We start from the raw sequence: 17,572 nt of genomic DNA on the forward strand, positions 1-17,572 counted from the left end.
GTGATTCTCGTCTGGAACATCGTGGGGGGATTTTCGGAGGCTTGCTCTATGACGGGTCTCTACACAACTATAAAAAGACAAGGTAATGTCCACAATGAACGTTTTACAAACTACACAATAAAAAAAAAATTGCCCTCGTCTCGTTTTTGCCATGTAAAATGAAAAAAAAATTACCGCCCCGCCGCATCTATTTTGAAAAAAATTGGCCTGAGAACCAAGTAATTAATTTTATTTGGCCTTACTTGTATTGGACTCCAGATCTAGTCACACCTTTAGGAGGTATAATAACTATGTCACTTACTTGTATTGGACTCCAGATCTAGACACACCTTCTTGGCCACAGCATAAGTTGCCTCTTCTGGGGTTTCAAAGACATCTGTGACAAACAGTATAAACAGGAGTAACCAAATGTAAGTTTTGAATTTACAATTTGTATTCATAACAAGAGGTCAAGGGTCTTAACAATGCGATGAGTTTAAGTAGGTAACATAAATACACTGATCAGTATGTTGTGTAGGTTCTTATTTGATACAAATAAAAGTGGGGCAAGTGTCACCAAATGTAGGGCAGAGTGAACAATGAAAGATTTCATCAAAATCTACCAGTAACTACATTGTTTGAAGGTATCGCACTAGGAGACCCCTTATTTACCCACTCAACCTCCCCATTTCCAGAGATATCCTTATCTTTGACATAATTTCTGATTCCCTCCATCTAAGGATCATTTTATGAAATGTTGGTGAAAATCCACCATTAAGTACACCCCCGACATGAGCCAACAGTCTTCATTAGATACGTACCCTCACTGCCGTAAACCTTGCCACTGAAGGTGAGGGAGCTGACGTATCCTTGTGATCCGCCAATTTTCATTGGTAGCGTACTGAACTCCATGGCCAAAGAGGTCAAGTCAAAATGTTGGCGTGCATATTTCTCCAGCCTTTCGTAGAACTTCCGTCCATCGATCACTGATAAATACATCCTGTTGTATAATTATGTCCTAATACGAATGTATACAAACCAAATGAAGGAATTACCAAATATTTGTAAAAATACATATTTTACAGAAAACTTCGTCATTTTTTTGAATATTATCAAGCTGATTTCATAACTCTAAAACAGATATTTACCTGGATAAAATCTTAAAGCATGAATCAAATAAACATAAAAATTATTAACAATATAAGGAACTAAAATGTCTAAGAAATTAGACATGATACAACACTTCAACTGCAGCACATGGTCAGATACTTCAGTGTAAGCTTGGTCAATGTAAAGTAAACTTTTGAATTTACTAAATTCCTGAAAGGAGATTGAGAAAACTAAAACACCCCTTTCCTTTGAGTGTACAACCAAGACTAAGCTCCTTTCTTCTTATAAAGCTATATTTTAGAAAAATTACGGAATTGCTGTAAGGATTTTGAGAAAACTAAAACACACCCTTTTTTGGCAGCTTCAATTTATTAGAAGATTGAGTAGTGATTGTATTCAACTTTGAACCTTCAGATTGTTTGTCTATCAATTATTACATCAATACAGACAAAAATAAAGTAGATACAGGCTGCATGTTCTTCAGAAGTTGCAGCTTGGAAAAATGCTTTCAAAGACATCTTGTGTGGTTTGTATCAATATCATAAACATCTTGTGTGGTTTGTATCAATGTTATAAACATCTTGTGTGGTTTGTATCAATGTTATAAACATCTTGTGTGGTTTGTATCAATGTTATAAACATCTTGTGTGGTTTGTATCAATGTTATAAACATCTTGTGTGGTTTGTATCAATGTTATAAACATCTTGTGTGGTTTGTATCAATGTTATAAACATCTTGTGTGGTTTGTATCAATGTTATAAACATTTTGTGTGGTTTGTATCACTGGTATAAACATCTGGAACCCCTCAACAGAACTTGAAGCTTAGAATATTTCAATAATAATATTTCGTACTACCATATCTATCCACCAAAAAGCCCATGCCTGGTTATAAACCTAATAATTTCAAATATAATTTAGTAGAAAACTTTTCAAACAATTGCTATTTGATTTCTTTACGATAATCCCACCCCCTTCTTTGAGTCATAGCGTCTGCGGCTCACTGGGCTTTTCCCAGGATAAACATGGTAAATAAACTATACATTATCTTGGTCAAAATGTACATCTGACATGTAATTTTACTATATTAATAATGGTCCTAAAATTCTAACAGCACCCTTATCACGACCACAGTAAAACTATTTTTTTACTGTCCTCTGAAAGCGTTCATTACTGACCTGTGTCGAATTCTGTTTTCTCCAGGCTATGTGGCAGTGCTTTCTTAGCTGGTGTTTCTGTTTAAGAAAGATGACGAATTAGACAAAGTTGATACCAATGCCATTCCTAGGACAGGCTTATTATTTTTTGTTTCATGGCCAGAGAGAGGGAGTTATCAAGTCAATTTTTTTTATGGGAAATATCTAGCAAAATATTACTATATAACGGGTAACTTGTGCCCTCAGCTGGTAACATCTGTTCCTGCCCAGTGGTAGTTTCGCCTTACACATTTTATTGATATGTTTTCTATGTTGTTTGCTTTTGTTAGCTCCTGAGATAAATTTCAGAGAGCAAAAAAGGCAAAAGTTAAACTGCGGCAAAATATTTCGCAGCTGCCCAACCAAGATGGCTGCAACAGCCTGTAATTGGTGGAAATTCAGATACTGCCTGATTTCACACGCATTTTTGTATATAGATAACGAGGTTCGACTAGATGTATAGCAAACTGTTCAGTGATCTCTGTTCTATCATTTATGACTGCAAGGTAGTTTGTGGAACTTTTGTAATGGCCAACGTAACTATCAGAACTTGCCCCTTTTATTTTTGTACTTTACAGCTAGGTGAGGAAGTCAGTCTTCCTTCTCTCACATAGTTCTGAGATCCAATGTTAAAAGCCCAGAAGCCCATACATCACTGTACTGTGAGGAATGTCTTTTATATTTTACAAGTCACTTTAGTGTGTGATAACTAAACAAACTGTTAGCAGACACAATTTAACATCATCCTCCATTATTAATTCTATTTCATAACTAAATTTGTGTAAAATAACTTAGAGGACACACCAAAAAGATGTTTTGTGAAATATTTTACGTATGTATTTGTATTTAATTAAAAGATGCTACTCTCCTGGATGTATTACGACTACAATCTTACTCAGTAATGCTGGGCGGCTGGTTACTGTTTGTCGACTGGTTTCTGTTTGCTGTAAGTTCCGGAATCGTGGTGGAATATCAAACCGTGATCCAAAGGATCGCCGCTCGTCCTATAATAATTAAAATAATAATTGTGTTTATGATACTGAAACATCCAATGATGATGATGATTCATTTTTTTCTAAATCACTTATTCCAGGATCTTGCTAGACAAGTAATTATAGCTATTGAGCATGAGAACGGTTTCATGAATATTGGCCCAGGTGCTTTTGATTTGTTTCTTGGTTCTGTTTGACAATATATTTCAAATCATGTCATTAGGCTCAAAAGTCATGGAGGAATCAGACAAGGGACATAACTCTTGTAAAATTTAGTGTAGCATATCTATTTTACAATATAGGCATTTTCATAAATTTTCATAAGTATAACTATATTTTCTGCATAAATTGAAAATATTCTTTTACATACACCCTAAAACAATATGAAATTCTACGAATTATATGGGTTGGAAATAAATTACTGACATCAGGGATGTAAAAATCCACTAGCCCCACGCCCTGGGCTACCAGATTTTCAGCTTGGAATAGTGAAAGTGTTGCAAATCATTCTCTTTTATTTGACATAAGCATGTGCGGTACAGAAATAAAGTTCATCAGTCGAAAAGTTGGCAAGACTGCCATGTTTGTTTTTTATGCTTTCTTATACTGGAACCGGTATCCGAACTGATATTATTTTTTTTCAAGATTCTATTACTTTAAAGACATTTAGTTATTCAATAATAAGATAAAATTAAATTGTATTTTTTAAAAGGAAAACATATCCATCAGTGAATGTGGAATAAACAGATCATAGGATTATGTTGTAAGCTTGATCGATTTTGTAGAACTTTGTCGCGCTAGTGGATTATTTGTGTCTACTAGCCCCAGGCTAGTATCCAGAAACTTTTTTTACACCACGGGACATAATGTACAATTTAACCACACTATACTTACATGTCTATCACTGTTAGCATCGTCCATCGCCCGACTAAATGTCTTGCGTCCAATCTCCTCAAAAGTGACAGAGCGTTGATTGTTGGTCTGGTTTGGCGTGTCAGACAGGCGCACCTGGAGACCGCTATATGACGGTTTCGGTGGCGAGTACAGCGGTGATTTATAAGCAGGCTTGGGGTAATTGTATGACCATGAACTGTTGTATGTATTCTGATTACGATTTGGAGGGCGGGAATTTCGAGGATATAACGGACGTGGCACATACGACTGAGGGGCAGGTCTTCTCTTTAGAGGCTACAATACAACATACAATAATAAAGCTTTATGACAGTAGGTCAACTCACTATAAGCTGTGATCATATAAATAGAAATGTATCAATGTAATACATATAGCATCTTAAATTAGTTTTCATTTCATGTCTTACTAAGTGTCTTAAACATGACAACTGTTACTGTAAAGATAGTGCGCTTTGACTGCACAAAAGACTTAACCCTTTCACCCCTATGTAACTTTAGTAGACTATACCATGCATTGATCTGGACGAGTCCATTATGGTCTACAGTGTTGAAAGGGTTAAGGTCTTCATATTTGTAATTGAATAAAAGAATAAAGAATAAAAGAAAAGTATTTCATAAACCAAGCACAGTTATAACACATACTCAGAATCAGTAAATATAATTCACCCTGCACCAGATCTAGATACTTTAACATTGCTATATGTTATAATTTTATTCATGTTTTAAGTTCTTATTTAAAAGACCCTCATAGCACATGTTTATAATAACAGCTGTGGCTTTTCATCAGCAGGAATGAGATCTGGCCCCAAGATCATGAAACGATATTAAGTCTAAACTGTCTTAAGTTTCGACTTAACCAATCACTAATAACATTTTGTTTGTTTGTGTTTTTCGTCCTATTAACAGCTATGGTCATTTAAGGACGTGCCAGGTTTTGATGGTGGAGGAAAGTCTGAGTTCCCGGAGAAAAAACACTGACTGACCGCCAGTACCTGGCGACTGCCCCACATGGGTCTCGAACCCGCGACCCAGTGGTGGAGGGCTAGTGGTAGCAGAATGTCAGACGCATTAACCACTTGGCCATCTCGGCCACTAATAAGTGACATCATGTACCTGATAGGCAAAGCAAAAACAGAAGTCTTAAGATTTTTTCATGATCTCAGAGCCAACTGCCTACATATACTTGCACAACCATTATTGATATGAACAGTTGCTATGTTTGAACACTCAGGCTCAGATTATCACTTTGGTGGACTGTTGTCAACAGAGGTATTGAATTAATCCAAACAATCACAAAAAAAATCATTAACAACATCAAGGTTAACTTGTTGAACTGACCTCCTTAGATAATAACTCACCATCAGTTTACGTTTTTTCTTTGTGTTTCTCTGTTTTGAGACCATGTTTTGGATGTGAGCGGTCTGTTGGCTTGCCTTGGCATGATAGGTTATGTCCCCTTGGTTGTTTCTGGAATACATCACATACAATGTTCTTGTTTAGGTGTGGCTATAATACACAACTGACAAATGACTAATTAAACTTAAATTTATTCAAGATTTGTTCTTTGCTAAACACAAATACTTTAATACAAATTTTATTTACCGACACTATTCAACTTATGCTCCACTCTTGTTTATCGATAAAACCGTCACTTGAACTAGGGAACGTAGGTGGTCTGTGTAAGTTACATGTTGTTCAAAATGTCTAAGTTTCTTTATATGATTGTTGTTTTGACATTTGCCTTCAAATTACTATGTACGGTAACTAAAAATGAGCAATTAAATATTGAATTGAAATTTTTCTAAAATTACAAATATATTTATTTGTAAATATTTTAACTAGAAATTAGTATTATTCTGACTATATTTCTGACTTATTTTCTGTTTCTGTATTTATAACATATTGAACTTGTGAAGTTAATAAACCAAGTCAACACTTTTCTATGACCTAGATATATGTACATACTGTACAGACTATACATGGTATGGCAAAAATGAAAAACAGCAAAACAAAGCTATTTACTATAGGTTTTTTAACCTATGACAGTGAAAGTTTTTCAAAAATATGTACATCAAAATATTTTGACTGTTGTGTGAATCAAAATACTGAAGATACTCCAGACACATGCTTTCTTGATATTTCCAGTTATATATGTGTATATAACATTTTAGGAAAAAACGAACGCAAAACAGTCAGTTGAGATGCAGGATAAACACCATTTAAATTTCCTGAAAATAATGTGAACGAATATTTACTCTTATCTAATGTCTGTGTTGGCAATAGTCTGAAATGTGTTTTCCCTCCGAGGACCAACAACAAGTACTGCTTCAAGAATTTTTGGGCTCTGCTTCTGCCATAAATAGAGAGTTGACTTCCGAATGAATAATTATATGACTGTTGCAATATCTCCTGAGTGCCTATTGGTAGAGGGTAAAACATATATTTCCTATAGACCATAAGCAGTGCACGTGTGTCACAAATGTCTTTAGGTCAGCTAGGATTTTGCCATAGGTCATATGTCAGTATACACCTCTTCGTATGATTATGTTAATGGTAAAGTTCTGATTCCATACCAATACGAGACTCAATACCCATAAAGGGGCCCCATGAACTGTTGCGAAATGCACCAACCAATTAAGAAAGTGACTAGGTGGGGAGGATATGAGGGCGCTATGGTCTCAACTAGAGGGGACATTTCAATTGACATAAAAAATGCCTGTGAAAACACAGTATCATATATATTATTATGAATTAATTTTATAAGTTGTGTTGTTGACAAATCTTTTTATTTTTCAGCTTTGAATTTGGTATTGTGGATGAGGATCAGCTAGGTCTGCTGGAAGAACAGTTCAATGAATGTAGAATGTAACTTTTACATCATTAAAATATTTAAGTTATAATTTAATATCTATTTTTCTTATATTTGTTGCGAAAAAAGCCGTCGCGCACTATGACCCTTTTTTTTATTTTCAAAAGAGGGTCATCACCCTCTTTTAGTATATCCGGGGTTGGCAGGTATGCAACTGTAATATGAGTGCCAATCGGCCATCGAAGGGATGAGTGCTCGGGGATTTCAAGCCCCCGACAATTCCATAAACTTTTCCCCAAAATAATTGCTCTGTTAAAAACATAATATTACCTGACCACATGCAACATTTGAAATGTATTTGGCAAGTGCAATGTCCTGCATTGCACCACAGGAGTCCGAAATTCTGTCAGAAATAAATAATAACAGCACCGTGGAACCCGGTTATTACGATTTTCTATTTCCCAGAGAAAATTAATATAATAAACGATATTTAACAAACAAAAAATAATAAGCTGTTTTCGAACTTTTTTATGTTGTCTAAACAGGAAGTGAGATGCCCTATAATCATCAGACATAGATTAATGTGGAAACCTGATAAGATATTTATACAAATTGATAAAGTAATTATTGAAATCATTTGTTAATTGTCATTGATATCAGCATGTTGAAAAAAATTCGAGAAGATTTCATTTGTCGTAATGATCAGTATGTAAATTCTACTTTCGCTTTCAAATAACTTCGAGCAGGAACTATAATAACTACATTTATCGTTATACTTCATCCTAGCTAACGATATCGTAATGTAACAGTCAATAAGATGAAAAAAGTGATATAAACAGTCATGATAAAGATGAAAGAAGTGATATAAATAGTCATGATTTACCTATTTTTGCACCATACAGCGAGTTACATTTTGGCCCATAAGCGTCACAATAGTTGCCGCACTATGCAAATTACTATCACGTGACATATCACATGCCTCGCAAGCCGTGTGGTTAAATCAAATTGCATAGAAACAATAACAACTAAAAACACAAAATATTTTTTTAATAATCAAATATTATGTTCAACCAAAATGGTGTATATTGTAAATAAAGCAGTAGTCGTCAATTGTTTACGACAATAACGTTTACTTTGGATCGATTTCCGGCACCATGGTGTTAGTACGGCATGCCCCGATTTTGACACTTTTTAACGTAGACACGGGGAAATCAACTTGTAATGCAATAGAGAAACCATTGCTTAAATGATTAAAAACACACGTCTTCCTTCTGGAGTAAAATTTGCATTGAATCGGCATGATTTCCTCACATGACGTGTCAAGGCAACCGTTGATATAAATGGAAGGCATGCTCGTTTTAATTTCTTATCAGAATTTGTGTCAGAAAATGTCGGTAGGTTAACGGAGCCATGTAAAAGATGATTTTAATCAGATTGGCCTAATCATTTCCATTTCATCATACACAGTCCTACAGTGTAATGTCAAAAATCAAACAGAAAATGTTCATCAAGGATGAAGAGACGTGGTTCTCCAGTCTTTGGTAATAAAGGTAACATTAACGGCAATAAATTACGAACATATCGTTTATTCAAAAAAGATTTACAACCGGAACATTACATCACCACTTTAATGCAGAGACCACACCGTAGTGTATTAGCCAAGTTAAGAAGTGGCAGCTTACCGCTACTTATAGAAACGGGTAGATATACACATCCAGTCACTCCATTAAATGACAGGCTGTGCAATTTCTGCAATAATAAAATTGAGAATGAAATCCACTTTTTATGTGAATGTAACCTATATTTCGACCTTCGAGTCCCTCTGTTTGAAAGAGCAAGTAATTTAGATTAATCATTTTTCTATTGGACCATAACGAACAATTTATTTTTCTTATGAATGAAGAATCGCTTCAACCTGTCTTAGCTAAGTCAGTTTTCCTTTTTATGAAAAGGAGACGTAGTATTTAAAACCTGATATGCATTTTCGATTTTTTATGACTATATACCTCGTAATATATGGTTCATATTATTGCTTTTAGTAGGCAACATTACGATACTTTCACCATTTACTATACAGTTTTAATGATTTTAGTAAATCTAATTCATGTATTTTATATGTATTTGATGTGCTAGTAATTGCCAATCATCGAGGTCTCGATGGTGAGGGAGGGGAGACTTGTCGGTAGGGATTGGCCCAACCGNCTATTCTTTCGGTACTTTTGTCATGGCGGCGGGAATTGACACAAGGCGGTAGGTCGAAGGAAAGTCGCCTGTTTTCCCCACCTTGCGAAGACCTGACGAGGTTTTATATGCGATGCGGCATACTTGTATGCATGCTTNCATTAATGGATTCTATGTTTTAATATATATAAATTTTAAGTAGTGTCTCGTAAGTCAGTATTGCTGGGCATATTTTTCATATGTGTATTTTTATTATGTAAGTGATGTGTTATGTAAAATATGTGAGAAAGCGATGGTCGATCTATTGTTTTCCAACGACGGGGGTGAAGCGAGGTGTGAAAATTTTACCTGGAGTGGACAATTGATCACCTCAGGCGATGTACAGTTAGCCCGACCTATTGTTCAAATGTCCTGGTGTCAAACACGACAACTTACCTGAGTTTTTACCTTATAAAATCCATTCATGGCAGAAAAATATATTGTAATAACGGGGTCCAACCTTTGACCATATCATAATATACGATTTTTTTGCTTAGTTATAAGATAAAATCGGTACATGGGAAAAGAATTATAATAAGCGACATCATAATAAGTAGGTTCCACTCTAGTACAAAAAACTCCTATTATATAGCAAAGATATATTTTACAACATAAAACAGTAAATATAGAAACACTGCGTTATTAAATTGAATAAATGTGTAACAAGTTTGTAACAAACATGTCTTTCAATCCTACACGTCTTAAACACACCGTATCATGTTTCATTAGTACTGATAAAATATCTTGCGATGTTCATGTTTGATAGAGTAAATATCACACTCCATCTTTGCCGTTCATTATCAGTAAACAATTCATGGATATTATCAAATATTATGTGTATTACCAAAGACGTATATATTACAATATATACGTCTCTGCTAGTACTTCTTTTAATTTTACTTGTGTTCAAAAGCGGCACAAAATCTTCAAAATTCTGACTGATAGGGAGATAAAGCTTTGTGCGAACTTACAAATATGGTTCGACCTTACAAATAGACCGACTTCATTCAAATCCGGCTGATCAGGTTAGTCCAATGTTCTACTAAGGGAGATAAGGTTTTGCAGAAATACAGGTAAACCACGGCGGTGACCTTTGGCCACATCCAGCCAGCTTGGCTGCTTGCTGTTTGAGGAGTAGCTCAAGTTATCAAAGCATGGTTAGCTTTACAGTTCTTTTGTGTTAATGTATTGGTCCTGTCGATTTATTCTGTGACTATACTGAAATGGACAGAACACGTTGGAAAAAGTTTCTTAATTCTGCAGGAAAGAATAGTCACATTCAAGTGGTCAGTGGTATAATTTCAGGCTTATTTGCAGTGGTGATATTTGTGATATAAAGCAAAACGTTAAGTGACCCAAACATTGACGGGAACTGTGTACTGTAGTTAGGTAGGAACACTACAGTAAGTCTGTACGAGGAAACCATCCGCTTCGGGGAAGAGTGCGGGAAGCACAGTTTCAGCAAGCACAGCATCATCAGAAAATTAATCAGAATATTTTTTATTAATTGTATACTCACAAAATACATGCATTGTTGTATATTTCACATACATATGGCTAGTTAAGAAAGTATCGACGTGAATGCTTTCTCTGCCTATAAGTTGGCAAACTACAAAATGGCCTCACTACGGTATGAATGAAAATGCTAGGGGTCGCTGCCAAAAACATTTGCATATGAATGAAATGTGAATGAATGACATCCATATAAGGAGATTTCAGCTGTCATATAGGGAGAGAAAGACTACATATAGGCATAGATGGCGTATGTATCGATAGTGCAGTTCCACGTTAAACAAATTTCGTAGTATGCGCGATCCCCTAGACACTTGCGTTACCTAACACATGTGTCAAATATGAAAGAAAAAAAACCAAATGACAATTATTTCATAAAGACAAGGACCTTTATAGCAGCTAATGGACTGATCACTCATCAAAAATGACATTCTTATGCCGTTCTTTCTTGAAACTTAGTACAGAACAAGAGGGGTTCGTGTGGTAATGACAACAGGGAAGAAAGACCTAGGGATTTTGACATCTTTATCCAACATTATACTTACTTGCGTACTTGAACCACGTCAGGAATGCTGTAGATGAAGTCATCGAGGTTATTAAATCCAAGCTTCCTGAATGGCAGAGGTTCACCGGTCATCTCTCGATAATCTCCTGTGAAGTAACATATAGTCAGGTATACAGTAGAGAAACCAGTTTGCCTATGGATGAATAATTTCTTCAGCTTGTTGGTAGTAGTAACTTTTTTTTTGCAGCTAAATGATAAATGATCCCTTGCAAGAACTCAAAAAAATCTGTTAATAAGGGTTGGTTACATGGATCAGAGACCTATATTGATGACCCAGGGCAAATATAGAAGATTCTGTAAATCGGGCATTTTTCTTTGAAATAAAGAATCTGAACATGCATCTGTCTAAAGAACAATGTTTAAACTTACTCTGGAGGATATGAGCTGCCACCCCTTCCTTACAGCTCATCAGCACCGCCCTGAGCATGCTCTTTACACTGGCTACGTCGTCCATGGTGATGGTACCCCAGGGGCTCCAGGCCTACAGGGGCACTACAGCGAAAACCTGGAGTCTCACGACCTATTACTTCTCTTCTTTATGAAGAACAATCTTGACAGTTTATGTATTGTCGCTCTATGCACAACCAAAGTTTTCAGTCTTAAAACAATCTGAAAATACAACAATGAGTAATACAGAGGGCCACGTAGAACAGAAGAAGGTCCTACTTAGAACACTTCTAAACAAGGATTTGAACTATTTTACATTTTTTAGTAAGGGTTAACTATATCATCAAGTGAACGAGCGAAACAAAACAATATCACTAAAAATCTTTGAGTACCAGCTAGAACCTAAACAGTAACAAGAGTTCTGCGAAGTGGTACATGATATGCCCGTCAGATGTTGAATGAGCAGTTTGCCACAAAAGACCATAAGTGCATAAAGTTATTGCACAGAAATTGTGTTCCGACAATTCTACTAAAGGCCTTAAGTCCGTAAATTATGGCTGAAGTTTGAAATGAATCCATTCAAAATTTCTCAAGTTATTGAAAGTGTTACGACAATTTTATAAAGGGCCATAACTCCCTTAATAACAGGCAGATAATGGTTATCGAACTTGTGCAAGTTTCATAGAAATTAACCTTCTTATGAAGTTTGAAATGAATCCATTCAAAATAACTGAAGCTATTGAGCAGAAACTGTTTCGGCAATTCTACAAAGGACCATAACTGCGTAAATAACCCGCAAATAATTTTGGTTAACGAACTTGTCCGAGCTTTCATGGCAATGAACCTTCCTACCAAATTTGAAATGAATCCATTCAACATTACTCAAGTTATTGAGCGGACACTAATGTGTACCCGCCCGTGAGAAAACAAAGTACGTCCCGTACGTCATTCGACGGGCGTATAAAAACGGATCAAGTAAAGCTGCAATCAGAGATTGTCTGTACAGCTGTAATAAATCTCTGTCTGGACACCGCTCAAGTGGGAAATGTTGAATGATTGAAAACTGAGGACTCTACTGATGGAATGTAGCAGCTGTTGGTGATAAGGGTGGTTTTGGATCTATAAATAATGTATTTATCAATATATGTAAGGTATGTGTTGTATTATAGTAGATTTTTGTTGTCAGCACCTCAAAACTGTTTGATATTAAATGGTGTCGGAGAATTCAACGTTTTCATATAGTAGTGCACTCTGGCCCAATAGCACATCTATTTGTCAAAATATCTAAGTCTGGTGTCAGGCTAAGGGCCAAAATGCCCCCATAATCAGCAGGACAAGAATTCTGTAATCACTGGATAACATTTCCATCTGTGATCGGAAAGTATTTGTATGTGTACATATTCTAGTATACAAGAAAATATTAAATGAAGAGCACACTAAACCAGTATGCACTTTTTTCATGGAGGACGTTCTGATTTATAACCTCTGCTCAGTCCAAATATTATAAAGGGAGATAATCAGTTATTTCAGACTTATATCCTGGATAGATCTACATGACAATAATTCAATAGTATAATGTGTAATATGGCGGTGGACACCAATCCAGCCACTGACCAGACACGACATTAATTGTTGAACTACCTTGTGAGCGAATCCTAGGGTTATACCGCCAGCACCAGGGTCACACATCGCTGGAAAAGCTAGGCCAGTAAGACAGTATTTTTCCATCTTATATCATGGCAGGTACAAGTGAACTCAAATGTCATAATCGTATACGTCTTTCATAATAAAAAAAAGGCGTTAAGTACCTCGTGTGATTCAAGAAAAAAGACTATTTTTATATTTTATTACCGTAAGCTACATTGTATGCTTAACTTGGAATAGTCGACAAGATACAAAGAAACTATCATGTAGCTTAGGACGTAGTTTACCATTTTCTACCAAAATAAAATACGATTTGTTAGATCGAAGTTATGAGGGACGATACATTAAATATGTTGTCACAGTTAAGAGGAAGTATTTTGGAAATATATGACAGCTAACAGTGATTTAGTGACCTGCACATCTTGACCTCGTGTTGCTAAATGCCAAATGGGCGCGAGGCAATTTTTCAATTATAAAATTTGTCTGCCTATATGTCACTCATATATAGCATCAAATGAAACTGTCGTATTTTTGCTGTTATCTATTTAATACAAACCTGCAACACTGCGCAAAATAGGTTAACACTGGATATCGAAAAATTTTCCCGTCTGCTTACTTTTTTTTTGGCTTTTCAGAGGAACTCGTAATATAGAAGAGCTATGGCAAGTTCGGTAACTCTTCATACAGCGCCACATAAGGTCTCACACTATAATTTCTCGGCCATTCATAATTCTAGAGGCGTATTTCATGTCTCCTTCGCCTGCTGAATAACCGAATTACTAGGTAGTGAAGCGTACGTATAACCACTCAAACGAAATAAACAAAAAATATAAACTTAACGTATTTTACAACAATCATGCATGAAACAAGTTATTTCAACTTCTATTCAATCAATCATATAACGTTAAATAGTGTTTGCCCGGATGTTAGCGCGCGGGGGTCTTGATACTAGATTGTAATGTCACATGATGTAGCATCTAGCTTTTAAAATAAAGTGATCTTTTACGCTATGAAACAGAAACTATTGACTATATAAATAATTGTTTACACAAATAACGTGTTAACCTTATGTCAATATAACCAGGTAAGGGATTCTAGCCAGAGGTCTCAATGAGTGGTACAAGTTAAGTTAAATTAAGTTTAATACCGGGGTACTGATACCGGTAATTTAAGATCCTCTACACCGGACTCAAATAAATTATGACACTGGTATATTTTGCGAAATAGTCTCGGCTTTTACTCGAATGATTCGTGTAAAAAGATTGAGTTCAAGTCAGTGTAATGAGCAATATATAAACCGCTAAAACATTGAAAACATTTTTTTAATCAATATAGTAAAAATTCGAAGCAGATATACATGTACGGAGCATATTTATCATTGTATGTTCATCAATTTACGAAAAATCTTTGCATTGCCGTTCTTACCGAATCATTATACATTACAGGTTACGTGTACTGATTTAAGGACACTCAGGGACGAAAGTGTGTTTTTTTTTAGAAAAGTACATGTGCTCTGTCGAGCATTCTGAATTGGTCTGATGGCTGAACACTAGCCTTATTCACACGAAGGCTGTCTGATTTGATCCATTTCGTTGCTAATTGTCGTTGCTTCGTCTTTTCGCCCCGAACACACCATAAAAAGCAAATCTTCATTAACCAATGTTCGCCCCTAAAAGACGAGATGTTTCGACACCATACAATAAGTTCAAATGCCAAAACAAGCTAAAACAGTAGATGTTTTAGTTTGATGGAGACGGATATCAGGTTCTTTCATTGTAAAATATCTCCTGCTTGCAATATAGCACGACCAACAGTGATGACTAGTTGTTACTAAGCTGCACGATAATATTTCGATTCTTTTTATCACGAACTTACCCTTTCTGAACAGTAACACTTCTAATTCCCCAACCTACGGGGTATATGTCGCATTTGATTCGGTATTCAAGTTCTCATTTCAAATATCATGATTTTCTTGATGTTGATTGCTGATGGACAAAATAACAACACAAGGGTTTTTCAATGATACAGGTTGACGATCAAGTTTAATGGTCGCAGTCATGAGCTAATTGGGAAATACAGTACCGTTTTTATTTCTTTGTGCAATCAGAATTAAGGTCTATCTTTTAATGTTGCTCATTACTGTACATTGTTGTCACAACTCTGGTTCTCACTTAGAGGACGTGCTATTATTTGGATTTCACATAGATGTCGTCGATAAAACAAAAGACGCTAATCCTTCCGGGACACCTGGTATTATCTTTACCGCTCTAAGAAGAGCCAATCCCTAATAAGTGACTCCTAATCTTTTTCTGGGGAAAAGAAGACCTGCTGTGTACCATTGTATATAGAAAAAGGCTACTAACGCGCACCAAAACGGTAACTTAACATAATCTGGGAGGCTAGGTACAAATACAGAATGATGGAGGAAAGTTGAAATTATCATCCATTTATCCATATATACACTTTACTTTGTATATATGCGCTCATGTTTATTGTTTTATTCGGCGGAAAATATTCTAATTACACTAGCGGTAAAAGAAATGTATCGGCGTTTTGCTTTATAACTTAACCATTTTTTAACCGAATTCAGTGAAATTTCGTAGTATGCTTACTCCTGGTACGGTCCAGGAGTAGTCCGAATTATTCTGACGTTTTATCGACTTTTTTCATATCGGTCTGTCGTTAATCGACGAAAGACCGATATGAAAAAGTCGATAAAACGTCAGAATAATTCGGACTAGGTCCAGGAGGTACTGTTTAGAAATCGGACGTGGCTTCAATTTATGGAACCTTGTCATACGCTTTCCACAAAAATGTAAACTTCTGAGACACCTTTAGAAAACGAACTTACTATCAGTACACAGTACACGGCTATTGCATAACAATTCAATCAAGACTGCCTAAAGAAGAGAATGCCGCGGGTGTCCGAAGTAAACAGTGGAAGGGCTAAACCTCGAGTGTCCGAATTCGTTAACAGTGGAAGGGCTAAACCTCGAGTGGCCGAAGTTAACAGTGGAAGGGCTATTCGCCTACAAACAAACTCCTAGTTAGTTATACATACAGGAAGGTTAGTAGATCGTCCTAGAAGTGGACGTCAGTGTCTGAAGTTGTCACGTCAGGTAAATGACAACTGTCTCATCGCCAGAACTGTTTTCAAATGACCACTGAAACGGCAATTAACGCGATTGACAACCAAGGACGCCCAACTGTGCCCGGGAACAATCAGATATCGGGCGGAAGAGGTTGGTCTGAAGTCACGGCACCGAACCCAAACTTAATCAACGGCGACGTCAACGCCATTTACAATGGTGCCGTGCAACATTCCATATCGGACAATAGACAGGTAGACAATGGTTGCCGCGAGGATGGGTCATATAATTGCGACATCGCTGATGGCAACGCCGCGCGTTAAAACAACAATAACCTTAAGGACAAGGGATAACGTTATTTTTTTAATTGCCGCTTTAATTTTATTTGTTGTAAAACTAAGAAAAAGTCCTTTAATAAAACCATGCATTACTTGTTACAACTAGTTTGCCTGAGTTTCCTCTGGTCCTTACACCAGACTATCGCATTTTGACAGGTAGATGTTCCACAATATTTTGCCTTCAAAATCATGCATCAATGTAGTTTCCGTAAATACCTTAATTTTACTCCTGCTCAAGCATGTATTTTGTCCTCTAGCCAACTTTACTGTACAAGGTCATACAGTCAAATATAAGAAATGAAAGGAGATGTTGTCTTTAATTCTCTTCAAGTTCTCCCAAATCACTGACAAAATGTGATAGATTATAATTGATCACGGGAACAAGAAATTGAGTTTGAGCACAGAGTCTGACTTTAACATATGTCCTGGAGGGCATTATCGATGAAGCAGAAGACGTTTACCCTTCCCGAACACCTGGTCTTATGGTTTTTCATTTTTTTCCATGTAAATCTTTCCTTTGTTCCTATTTTGCCCAAATTTTAATGATTTTGAGTTCAAATGGTGGTTTTGTTGACCCTGCAGTATTCTCTTGTTTTTGGGGGCTTTAGTAGAAGATTTTGATGAATACGGTCGATGCTCTCTGATTCTTCATGGAACATGGAGTATGAAGTTCCCTAGGAAATGCCAATCATTATTTCTTTAGATATGATTTTTTTCCCAATTTAAAGGCGTACATTATGCCATTGGAATTCTAATGTCCATTCCAAATTATTTTTGTCTGACAATAAACATGTCCATATAGATTGAAGAGACAAGTTAC

General features: G+C 36.1%; 1 protein-coding gene across 1 annotated transcript in view; it reads right to left on the minus strand.

The window, feature by feature from the left end:
- Positions 1–13,970, minus strand: part of LOC110466787 (tudor domain-containing protein 7A-like) — a 39,199-nt gene extending 25,229 nt beyond the window's left edge. The window contains exons 1-9 of the mRNA XM_021523548.1: positions 13,882–13,970; positions 11,664–11,903; positions 11,275–11,380; positions 5,547–5,655; positions 4,171–4,464; positions 3,180–3,288; positions 2,267–2,323; positions 801–965; positions 302–376 (exon numbers count right to left, since the gene is read on the minus strand). Of these exons, the coding sequence (XP_021379223.1) occupies positions 302–376; positions 801–965; positions 2,267–2,323; positions 3,180–3,288; positions 4,171–4,464; positions 5,547–5,655; positions 11,275–11,380; positions 11,664–11,748 (1,000 nt within the window). The 5' untranslated portion in view covers positions 11,749–11,903; positions 13,882–13,970. The remainder of the gene's footprint in view (positions 1–301; positions 377–800; positions 966–2,266; positions 2,324–3,179; positions 3,289–4,170; positions 4,465–5,546; positions 5,656–11,274; positions 11,381–11,663; positions 11,904–13,881) is intronic.
- Between the last annotated feature and the right edge of the window lie 3,602 nt (positions 13,971–17,572).

The sequence above is a fragment of the Mizuhopecten yessoensis genome, unplaced genomic scaffold (assembly GCF_002113885.1).
Source record: "Mizuhopecten yessoensis strain PY_sf001 unplaced genomic scaffold, ASM211388v2 scaffold1707, whole genome shotgun sequence".
NCBI lineage: Eukaryota > Metazoa > Mollusca > Bivalvia > Pectinida > Pectinidae > Mizuhopecten > Mizuhopecten yessoensis.